Below are 12,865 nucleotides of genomic sequence, written 5' to 3' on the forward strand. Positions count from 1 at the left end.
TCCTAACCTGAGATCTTCTTCCCGACCTCTCCGCCCCCACCCCAGTCTGACCTATCACCCTCACCTTGTCCTCTTTCCACCTACCACATTTCCGACGCCCCTCCCCCAAGTCCCTCCTCCCTATCTTTTATCTTAGCCTGCTGGACCAACTTTCCTCATTCCTGAAGAAGGGCTAATGCCCAAAACGTCGATTCTCCTGTTCCCCAGATGCTGCCTGACCTGCTGCGCTTTTCCAGCAACACATTTCCATCTCTGATCTCCAGCATCTGCAGACCTCACTTTTTCCTACTATTGATCACTATCCTATGAAAAAGTGAAAGTACTGTCAGTCAAGATGGGATCAGATTCAGCCATTATTCATCCCATGGTCAGACAGTCAGCTACCATTCATTAACCAAACACACACGCGATTTGTGTGAGACACTCAAGAGGTACTGGCTTCTGCAGAACTGTATACCTTGAAGAGATTAGCACTTTCTGAAGAAGGGGACAAGATAGGAGTTCTAAATACCAACTCCCCACCACTAATGTTGAAAACAGCCAAGTTAGTCACTGTGTGGAACAGGAAAGTGCATTACTGTTTCAGGTAGGATCCTTCATTGCACCTCGATTGTGATGTGATGGAGGGGTATGGGCACAGAGTAGGTGACTTTGGTTAGTGCATCCTATAACTGCAAGGCACCACCAGTGGGGAGGAAAGGAGGAAATAAATCCTTGGCTTCCCCTTTTGAATGAAGCAGCAAGCTTTGACCAGCTAACATTTTCAAGAATCTAAAACTTCATAATGAAGATTAATTCACACAGTGTGGTGGATTCAAAGGGCTCACCGCAGAACCATAAGATCCCCAATTGGACCCAAATTCTGATCTTCACCAAACCAAATCTGAAAATAAAATGTTCTTTTCTCTCTTGTACCTGAATAATTTAAATTGACTTTAGAGCTGGTGAACAGGTATTGGGAATTTGTTCCAGACTGGCCAACATTTATCTCTCAACAAACATCATAAAACTGATTATCTGGCTATTCATTTCAGTTTGTTTTGTGGGATCTGACCTCAATTTGATTGCCACACTTCCATACACACAGCAGTGACTACACTTCAAGAATTACATCATTGGCTGTAAAACACTTTCAGATGTCCTGAGGTTGTGAATTTTACATCAATGTAAATCTTTCCTTCTGTAAGTCCAATGACAGAAAACAAATGATGGGAAGGGCAGATAACCAACCTGATGTCTCAGTTTCAGATGAGAGCACTGTTACAAAGATAAAGATTGTTTTAAATATTTTTAAAAAAGAAAACAAATACAGTTCCCTTTCCTCTGGGCGAAACCAACATTGTCAGGGCGAAATACAGGCAGATGAACAATGTCGACTTTCTCCATTAATCTTCAATCACAATGGGCTCATCACTGAGGGGAGGCCTTGGTCCTTTTGCTTGGTCTGGTTGGCACTGTTCAATGGCAATCTGAGCCTGGGGCCTCCTCCCGCTACGTCTCCTCTCAAAGGAAGTAAGCAACTTGCGGATCTTCCTGCAAAACAATATACAGTACAGGTGCTCATCAATACGCCTATTGAGACCAAGTCATGCTGAAAGTTAAATTGTGTGTGTTGTCAGGATGTCAGTTAGTTAATTCTTACCACACTTGAACTGCGATGCAAGTACAAGGAAAGAAAAACTTGCATTTATATAGCACCAGGGATCAAAATAATTCCACCCCCCACACCGAGTGCTACTTTATGGTTCTCACTAACTCAGTGAATCATGTTGGTGTCATTACCTTCTGTATTTGTGCTCTCACACAGTATCTTTAATAATTATCAACTCTCCATTATACTTTGATGCTTTCTTAGTTTTATAGCTTTGTGTGCCAGACATCACAGGTCACTTATAAACCTTTCAGTAACAAACTTGGGAGAGAAGCAGCCTCTGATTGGCTTGTTACTTCACCATTCAGAAAACTGGGGGTGGGGGTGCTGGTATTGGCTGGGATACAGGCTAATTGCCACAGCCACAAGGTGCATTTTGATGAATCCAAAAGTGCCATCTGCTGAATCCAGGGTCAGAGTCTTTGCTGGGGAACACAGCAGTTAGAGGAGGAGCTGATTCCAGAAGGATTTAGGGAGGAATGTAGGCTTCTGAGGAATACGTGGGAAGGAAGTTGTACAAGATACAAGGAGGGAGAATGAGGCTACAAAATAGACGGCTGCATCATGAAGTTGCGGGGGAGTTGTCGGCTGCCACAGAAGAGAAAAGAGTTTAAATCCTGTCAACAAAGAAATACTCAGCTCACTGGGATCCAAGAAAACATCACATAACTTGAATTATTTGCAAATTGAATGTGGAATGTCTAATTTAGAGATGCATAAGTAGGAAATACATCACTTGGGAAAAACAAAGATTCTGCTGTAATGAAGACTGTCAATTAGGGGTCAAAATAATTTTTCAGTTTTGAGAGCTGTTCTTGAGATTTTCTTGAGGGTTATTTTTTGATTCTTTGTAATTCATTTAGAAGGTGATGCTGTCATATAGTAACAAGACCTTCTGTATTTGTGCTAACAAGGGATATTTGAACTCACTCACAAATAGAATTAGAATAATTTATTTGATTTATTACTGTCACCTGTACCATTGTTGTTTTACGTGCTTTACAGGCAAATCATACTGTACAAGTAACAGAACAGAGTGCAGGACACAATGTTACAGCTGCTGAGAAGGTGCAGGGAGAGGTCAACATTAAAGAGGTCCATTCAAAAGTCTGATAACAGTAGAAACAAGCTCTTCTTGAATCTGTTCATACATATATACATAAATTGTTTTCTGCCTGATGGAAGAGGGTGGAAAGGCTCTTGATTGTGTTGATTGCTTTCCCGACGCAGCAGGATATATGGGTAAAGTCAATGGATGGGAGGCGGTTTGTATGATGGACTGGGCTGTGTTCACAACTCATCACAGTTTCTTTCAGTCTTGGGAAGAGCAATTGCCATACCACACTGTGATGCTTTCTAAGGTGCATCTATAAATATTTGTCAGATTCTTTATGGAAATGTCGAATTTCCATAGCCTCCGAAGAATCAGAAGTGTTGCTGTGCTTCCTTGATTGTAGTGTCACGTGGGTGGAGCAGGGCAGATCGTTAGCGATTGTCAGTCTCAGAAACATGACGTTTTCAACCATGACCACCTCAGCACCACTGATGCAGACAGGGGCGTGCCCCCCACTCCACTCCCTGAAGTCAATGAGCAGCTCCTTCATTTTGCTGACATTAATGGAGAGATTGTTGTCTTTACACCATGCCGTTAAGCACCATCTCCTTCCTATATGCTTTCTCATCATTGTTTGAGATCCAACCTACAATAGTGGTGTAGCCAACAAACATGTAAATGGAGTTGTTGTGGAATTTGGCCATGCAGTCATGAGTGGATAAAGAATACAGTAGGGTGCTGAGTACACAGCCTTTTGGGGCATCAGTGTTGGCAATTATCATGGAGGTGGTGTTGTCGCCTGTCCTTACTGACTGTGGTCTGTTGGTCAGGAAGTCAAAAATCCAGATAGAAAAGGTAATTCAACAGTATCCTCAATAATTATTTATCCTCTATCAAACATAAAGCCATAACATAGAAGGAAAACATTAATTTCCAGGCACTACATTATGATGGCAGAGTAGCAACGCAACATGTGGGTTCCTCCGCCCAAGAGGCCAGAGCTTATCAATTTCACTTCTTCCTCTCTTTTTAAAAAATGTTTCCATTCATTATGGTACCTTATCTTCTTAAAACATCTTTGTCGGAAGGAGTCTTCTCTCGGCCCAGACCCTGGCCCAGCCATGAGCTGGCTTCCAGCGGTCCAGAATGGGAGTATAGGCTTGGTGTCAAGTGTGTGGAGCTGGAAAAGCACAGCAGGTCAGGCAGCATCCGAGAAGCAGGAGAATCAATGTTTTGGGCAAAAGCCAGCTGGTAGGATGGTCTCCCGGTGTGGCGATCTTGTCCAGGAGGGGCAGTCTCAACCTGGCATGGAGGGATTCTTTGGCAGAGACAGGTATTCCAGTAGCCCAGCTTGAAGGTCTAGTCACAATGAGGAGATCTCATCTTTGCATGGAGGTCTTATCCTTAATTTGGGGGCAGCTTCGGGATCTTCCAATGGACCAGTATGGAGGTCCAGTCCCAGTGTGGTGGGGTGGAGCGGTCTCAGCCCAGTTTTCCAGCGTACCCTGAACCCAGGAGCCGTTAATTGAACTGTGATAAACCTTTACTCTTTTTCCTTCTTTTGTCATTAATTTACGTGTTGCGGTATGGCAACTTATAGAACTTTTCATTGTATTTTTTTGTAAAAATACACATGACAATAAATTGCTATTTAAATTAATATGAGACAACAGGCATAATTTTAAAGTATTTTTCAAAATAATTGATAAATTTCTGCACATTAAAATTCATCATCTTAAACACACCTCCCAAAGACTGGTAAGAAAATAGCTCAAGTGCTTCCACGAAATATGCAAAAAGCGAGAACATTTTAACCAGACAGTTGCAACTGTATTTACTGCATTTCAGATCTCAATCTCAGATTTAAATTCTGGCCTCAGTCTTTTGCCAATACTGATTCTCTATGTCCTTTCAACATCCTCATTTCCAGGTAGCCTGCATACCTAGACGTCACTCCATGCTGCCAGCTCTTGTGCTTGCTTTACCTTCCCCAGACCCTGCTCACAGTAATAGCTACTCCTCTGGGAACCACTCAACATCAGTATGACTTTCATATTGGCTTGCTGCTCTTCTGACGACGAGCCGCTTCTCTCCTACATTTGCTGCTGATTTCAAGGCAGAACTGTCTCTTTGATAGGAGGAGCAACTCTTAACCATTTCCTCCCATTTAATATGTGAGAGTGAGTGACTTTCCACTAATCATTGCTACCCCCCTCCACCACCATCAATCAAGGGAATAAATGGTTATAGGAGAAAGGCAAAAGAGTGGAGTTGAGGTTTATCAGATCAGCTATGATCTCAAGAAATGGTAGAGGAGACCTGATGGGCTGACTGGCCTATTTGTACAATGACATCTTATGTTCACACCATGCTTGAACTTATTAGTGCAGGTGGTCATGCTCCATCCCACTTTATGTGACTTAAATCAAAGACCACTGTAACATGCTCCCCCCTGCCCCCGCAACCTTCCTTCTTCCAGGAAAAAAGAAAACCAACCTGTTCAGCCTTTCTAGATAGTTTTGAAACAAAGTCACTGTTGCGTTGTATGAAAACACAGTTGCCAATGTCTGCATAGCAAGTGCCAGTAAACACCAAACCGGAAGAATTGAGAAGAACTTGCATTTTTCATTTGAAATGTAGTCACTGCAGTCACCTAGAAAATTTACTGTTTGTTTCAGGGCTGTTGGACCAGAATAAAATGACCAAGACCATGAGCCAACTTCTTTGCTTTTCTTTGAATGTTGCCACGTGATTTGTTATGACCCACTGACAGGGCAAATGGAGTCTAGCTTTTCCAAATAATTCTGGTGGTGTGGGTAATTGTGCACACTGAATGCTCACTATTGTCTTTAACCACTTCCTGCTGCTTCATATCAGGGAGGGAATTCAGAGCTTGGGTCGTTTGGTCAAATCTCAGCTATTAATTAAAGTCAGAGATACTAAACACGCCAGAATTAAATGACTGCAAAAAACTTCCAAGGTTTGTATAACTATAAGAGAATACAAACATAGGGAAGTGTGAGCAAATGAAGATATTTGAAAACAAGATAAGTATTTTAAGACCATAAAATCTTTTGACCATATAGGTCAGCAGGCAGGGGCAGGCACTGGAAATGTCTTTGCAAGAGTAATTCAGAGCCCCAGGTCATGGATTCTAATTCCAAACGGTAGATATTGGAATTTGAATTCAATAAGAAAAACTGCAATTAAAAGTTAGTCTAATAGCAATCATGTAAACATAATCAATTGCCACAAAAATACCACTGATTTATTACAGAAGAAACATCTGCAGTCTATACTGTGGTTCACATGTAACTCCAGACTCTTAAAATGCCCTCTACAAACCACGATGAAGCCTAAGAAAGAACTGAAAGTGGGTGGATCACCTGGAATTGATCTGGACATTGGAAACGACAAGGGCAGACCAGCCCTGCCAACCCTGCAAAGTGCTCCTGATTAACATTTAGAGGCTTGTGCCATTTTAATATGAGCCGTCCCTTGGACAAGTCGGTCAACAGTTTGATGCTATAGAAGCTACGATTCCATGAATATGACTATCCCAGAACACCGTCAGCATCCCTCACTATTTCTTGTCTCACCAGCAAGTAAAACTCACCACAGATGGTGGTATATTTGGGAGTTGTCCTGGGAGTCCTCAAAATCAACTCCAGAGCCTGTGAATTCTCACAGCATTGTCAACCACCTCCTAATTATCATTTCCGCAACCCCGTTTGCTGATGAATCAGTATTCCTCCATGTTTAACACTAGGAGAAAGTACTGAGGTGGTAAGGGTAGCATTTAGAGTAGGAGAATTCAACATCCGTCATTGACTTGATATCACGGACAACTGACTGAGTCCAAAAGAGCAATGTGTAGTAGGTGATCTGGGGATCAACAAGAAAATAAAGAAGCCTATTTGACCTCATCTTTACCAATTCACCTATTGCAGAGGCGCCTGTCTATAACAATATCAGTCAAAGTGACCAGTGCACATTCAATGTGGAAATAATCTTTCTTCACACTGAGGACACATTGGGTAGTGTGGCAGTAACACCTTGCTAAACAATAGACTTTAACACATATTGCAACTCAAAATATGTGATCCATGAGGTGTTATGGGTCATTAGCAGCAGAAATGTGTTCAAGCTCAAATTGTAACCTTATGGCCTGGCATTTCCCCCACTCAATAATAACATCAAGCCAGCAGGTCAACCCTGATCCAATGAGAAATGTAGCAGAGCAAAGTAGAGGCAGCACCATGCATATCTAAAAATAACAGGTCAAACTGGTGAAGCTACAACACCGGATAATTTACACATTAAACAGCAAAGCATCATGCAAAAGACATAGCTAAGCAATGCCACAAGTGACAGGGTTCAGCTCTAAAACAAAATCAGAAATTGCCGGAAAAACTCAGCAGGACTGGAAGCATCTGTGGAGAGAAAGCAGAGCTAACATTTCAGGTCCTGCGACCTTTTTTCAGAAACATTAACTTGCTGCCAAACTTGCTGAGTTTTTCTTGCAATTTCTGTTTTTGTTTCTGATTTCCATCATCTGCAGTTCTGTCTTTTCTCAGATGTAAACTTGGCAGTCCTGCTTCACTTGATCATGAACAGTGAAACAACAGAAAGCGGGCATTCTGCAAATTTGGCCATCCTCAACAATGGGGCAGCCCAATTCATTAGTGCAAAAGATAATGCTGAAGCATTTACATTATTCATCAGCCAGAAGTCTACAGAGGTCTACAGATCACTCAACTTGATGTCAAGAAATAGCTGTGGGCTCTTCACATTGTGAAGGACACGAGCCCTGACAACATTCCGGCAATTGTACTGAAGGTGTGCTCCAGAACTTGTCCTGAGTCAAGCTGGTCCAGTACAGCGACAACATTGGCATCCACCTCACAATGTGGAAAACAATGCAGGTAATGTCAAGTCTACAAAAACCATCCAATCTAGCCAGTTACTGCCCTATAGTGTACTCTTGATTGTCAACAAAATGATAAAAGGGGCAGTCAACAGTGCTAATGAGCAATAGCTGCATAGAATAATCTAGTTAAAAATCACACAACACCAGGTTGTAGTCCAACAGGTTTATTTGGAAGTACTGTACAAACTTTCAGAGCGCTGTTCCTTTATCAGATAGCTAGTGGGGCATAGGAACAGAGGGTGTCCTACCATCCTGCCCCACTAGCTACCTTGATGAAGAAGCAGTGCTCCAAAAGCTTTTACTTCCAAATAGACCTATTGGACTATAACCATGGATTTTTAACTTTGTCCATCCCAGTGCAACACCGGGATCTCCACATCAGGAATAATCTACTCACTGATGCTCAGTTTGAGGGCCACTAAACTCCTAACATCATTAAAGCTTTGATTCAAACACAAGTAAAGAGCTGAATTCCAGAGGTGAGCTGAGACTGACTGCCCTTGGCATTAAGGCAGCATATGACTGAATGTGTCATCTGGAAGCCTTTGCAAAACTGGAGTCAATAGGAAATCAGAAAAAATCAACAGCAAATCAGAATCATTATCAGCAGAGTCAGTTATTAACAGGAGTTCAGTCGTGAAAAACTCACCATTACCTCTCTAATTCCTGCCTAAGACACAAGGCGGGATTATGATTGAATTCTCTTCACTTGCATGAATGGGTGCAGTTCCAAAACCAATCAAGAATCTCAACTCTAACCAGTTCAAAGTAGCCTGCTTTATTGGCAAGCCACCTAATGCCTTCAACATTCACTTCCTTCACCACCAATGCACAATAGCAACAAAGTACATGACGCATTACGGTAACTCTACAAGGATCCTTTGACAGCACTTTCCAAATCCACAACTTCTACCGTCTAGAATGAGCAGATGAGAGGGAAGGCCAGCACTTGCAAATTCCCTTCCAAGCCACACACCATCCTCTACAGTTTTCACAGTCAGATTGTCAAGCTTTTTGTTTTAATCAGGATGGCGAGTGGCGATGTCAGCAGATTTGAGGAGACTGAAATAATCACAACATCATGTAACATGAAAATCAGGAAGGGAAACTGGATGGTCAACAGTTTAATGGGAATAAGTTTGAGTCGTGTTAGTCATTGACAAAATGAGCTGAGAGAGAGCAGAAGAGGAGGCAGGAAATCAGAAGACAGAGTGGAGTTCAGGGCTAGAGGAAGGGAAGAGACAGCTGGTTTTATGGTCTCAACCTTGGTGATGGAATGAATTGTTCTGCAACTACGGACATTGGAAAGGAATGTGCTGATTTATTGTTTATTTTGTTCTAATGAAAGATGAGAGGCTGTTGTCTGTGTCTGTGCAGGACAGGCTATAGTTAATTAGCAGCCTATCACTCAGTGGGGTTGTATGAAATTACAGTTTGTGTACATTACGCTCCCTGTCTGGCAAAATTTAAATATAGTGTGGATCTGTGAGTTGATGGGGGTTAAAAATGGAATTGAAGCCTCAGCTACTGTTGCTTCCAAGGAATTACCTGTGCACAAGGTCTTTTTGCTTCATGATGTGAAGTCTGCTCATTCTCCAATTAAAAAGTTTACACTGATTAGTTAGCTAAGGATTGGACAGGTGCACAGAGTGAGACCAACAAAAGGGGAAGGAAGAGAGTGGTATCAAAACAGGAGCCTCACACTGACTCAACTGACAATGATTCATCTCTTTCAGACATGAGCAAGTATTAGATAAGATTACAACTTGTATTTATTTGTAACACTATAAGATATCCCAAGGTGGTTCACAGGGTTGTTAAGTGAACATAATCTGACACTGAATCATAACAAGAGATATTAGAACAGATGGTCACATGCTTGGTGAGATAGCTTTTAAGGAGTGTCTTAACAGAAGAATAAGAAATAGAGCAGAAGAGATTATTTCAAACCTTAGGATGCACGCAGCAAAAGGCAACAGAACTTTAGCGAGTTTTGAGAAGATTTGTAGCTCAGGTTGAAGTTCTGGATGTAGGTTTGCTCACTGAGCTGGAAGGTTCAGTTTCAGTTGATTGAAACCAAACCCTCCAGCTCAGCAAGCAAACCTACATCTGCAACAGAAGAATGATTAAAATTATTGATGGTGAGATTTACAGAACAATCTATCACAGAAAGCGATCATTTGGTCCATACTACCCATGCCAGTTCCTTCAGAGTATGATCTAATCAATACTTTTTCTCAACAGACCTGGAATATATATTCCTTCAAACACTCTTCAAGATTAGTTTTGGATGTTTTCACCACCCTTACAAGTACTATAATCCAAATTATAACGAACTACCCCATGTAAAAGAAAACTCTACTCATTTTATCTTTGAATGTTTTGCCAGTAATCTTACATTTTGCTCTGATACCAGAAACTGTTCCTCTTTATTTAGTCTATCAAACCCTCATGGTTTTGAGCACCTCTACTGAATCTCTCGTTACCCTCCTCTGCTCCAAGGAGACCAATCACAGATCCTCCAAGAAACTGGAAAACACATGTTTCAAGGGGCTAGAATTAGGTGACTGCAGATTTGTCTGAAGGTTGTAAGGCAAGCTGAGTTTGCACAGGTAAGAATGTCAATATAGGTATTTTATGTAACCTGTTCAGATATGCTATGACACATTCCAAGAGCCATCTTAAATTTTCTCACCATGTAATTTTTATTTCCAATTCACACTACAAAAGTCAATGATTTCTCATTTCTCCACATTATACTTCATCTGCTACCTTATTAACCAATTACTTAACCTGTCTACATCCCTTTACAGACTTGCTGCTCCCTCCTGTTCACTTTACCAGCTACTTATGTAATATTTTTACTCAATGCAATGACACAATAGGTGGGGGTTCAATCCAGAACGTCTGACTATAGGTAAAGCTGCTAACACTGCACAACAAGACCCTCCAGGAATGTCAGTATAGATATTTTCTAATCACCCTGCTCAGAAAAGCTACTACACACATTTGGAGCAGGTGGGACTTGGGATTCCTGACTCAAAGGTAGGGACACATCTACTACATCTAAACAACCAAAGTACATTGGGTTAATGTCCTAGGACCATCTTCAGCTACTTCATCAATGATCTTCCCTCCATCAGAAGGTCAGAAGTGAGGATGTTCACTGATAATTGGGGGCGGAACAGTGGCTCAGTGGTTAGCACTGCTGCCTCACAGCACCTGGGTCCCAGGTTCGATTCCAGCCTCGGACGACTGTCTGTGTGGAGTTTGCACGTTCTCCCCTTGCGTGGGTTTCCTCCAGTTGCTCCAGTTTCCTCCCACAGTCCAAAGATGTGTAGGTCAGGTGAATTGGCCATGCTAAATTGCCCATAATGTTAGGTACATCTGTCAGAGGGAAATGGGTCTGGGTGGGTTACTCTTCGGAGGGTCAGTGTGGACTGGTTGGGCTGAAGGGCCTGGTTCCATACTGTAGGGAATCTAATCTAATCTAATTGTATGATGTTCATCACCATTCAAAATTCCTCAAGGACTAAAGTAGTTGCGTCCACATGCAGCAAGACCTTGACAATGTCCAGGTTGATCTCAAAACTCCAAGACCTAGGTCTCAGCTCCGATCTCTGCAACTGGATCCTCAGCTTCCTGACCACAATCAGTGAAGATTGACAACTGCACCTCCTCCACAATAACCCTCAACACTGGACCCCCCTAAGGAAGTGTTCTTAGCCCCTATTGTACTCCTTGTACACCCATGACTGTGCTGCCAAATTCGGAACAAACGCCATCTTCAAGTTTGCTGATGACATCACCGTGGCAGGACAGAATTGAAACAACGAGTCAGAATACAGCAAGGAGATCGAGGGCTTGGTGATGTAGTGTAATGAGAACAACCTCACTCTCAGTGTCAGCAAAACTAATCAACTTCAGAAAGAAAGGAGGCGAACACTACCCCCATCTACATCAACAGAGCAGAGGTTGGCAGGGTTGACAGCGTCAAGTTCGTCAAAGTGACGATAACCGACAATCTGTCCTGGACGCCCCACAGAGAGCCAAGAAGATACAATAATGCCTCTTGTTCTGTAGGCGGCACAGGAAATTTGGCATGTCCATAAGGACCCTCACAGACTTTTACAAATGCACCATAGAAAGCAAACTGTCCAGGAGCATAACGGCCTGGCATGGCAATTGCTCTGCCTAGATCCATAAGAAACTACAAAAGATTGTGTGCACAGCCCAGACCATCACAAAAATCAACCTTCCATCCATGGACTCCATTTTCACAGCTCGTTGCTGTGGAAAGGCTGCCAACATCATCAAAGACCCATCCCTCCTGGTTATGCTCTCTTACAACCTCTTCCATCAGGCAGGAGATACAGAAGCTTGAACACATGCACCAGCAGTTTCATGAACAGATTCCCTGCCATTGTTAGACTGATGAATGGACTCTCTAACTTCAAATAATGTAGGTCTTGTCAATGTTGATCTTGCCAGTGCACATTCTGTGCGGTGAAACCTATATGCCTCTGTCCAAGATTTTTTCTCACCCTATGTACTGTATGTCTTTGCAGAGGGCATATAAAGCTTTTCACTGTACTTAGGTACACAAGGTTAAGGCACTACCATAGCAACACAAGAGTCTGAACAGGAATATCAGTATATGAAGCATTAGCATTAATTGATTAATGAAGACGAAGGAGGTAACAAGTGCTGAACCTGAAATGAGCTGTGTGACTGAGTGTGGGGCTTTTGTGGCACAGTGGTACTGTCCCTATCTTTTAACCAGGAGACCTGGCTTCTGGTCCCATCTGCTCAGGTGGTATGGGTTTGATTAGAAAATATCTTGAAAGAAGCAAGAAATGAGCTCTGCTTTCAGATTATTTTATAACTGCAACACAATATCTATGACTGAGTGCTCAATAAACTATATTCACAAGGAAAGATGCCTTGAGTTCTGTTCCACCAACAGGCCTAGATGTTAATTGACAGTGAAGGGGTGAGGTCGTGGAGGAAAATTTTAAAGTTGAAGCATGCCGAATGTATCATCATGTCAGCCTGCCCATGAGGGATAAATAAAAGACATTGATGAATAAGAATACTGGCACCAGAGTTTTGGATGCTCTCTAAACTTTCAGGGGTGAAAGACAGTAACTAGCAGCGATTTGGAATTATCAACGTTATATGTAATAAAGGCACAGAGGGGAGGTTTTGACAGTAGATGAACTGAGGTAGA

The 12,865-nt window shown here is 42.2% G+C and overlaps 1 protein-coding gene across 1 annotated transcript in view; it reads right to left on the reverse strand.

Moving 5' to 3' along the window:
• Positions 1–224: 224 nt before the first annotated feature.
• LOC122554015 (metastasis-associated protein MTA1-like) overlaps positions 225–12,865 on the reverse strand; it is a 170,586-nt gene continuing 157,945 nt past the window's right edge. Inside the window, exon 20 of the mRNA XM_043698501.1 lies at positions 225–1,533. Coding sequence (XP_043554436.1) covers positions 1,386–1,533 — 148 coding nt within the window. The 3' untranslated portion in view covers positions 225–1,385. The remainder of the gene's footprint in view (positions 1,534–12,865) is intronic.

Source organism: Chiloscyllium plagiosum, chromosome 10, assembly GCF_004010195.1.
Source record: "Chiloscyllium plagiosum isolate BGI_BamShark_2017 chromosome 10, ASM401019v2, whole genome shotgun sequence".
Classification (NCBI taxonomy): domain Eukaryota; kingdom Metazoa; phylum Chordata; class Chondrichthyes; order Orectolobiformes; family Hemiscylliidae; genus Chiloscyllium; species Chiloscyllium plagiosum.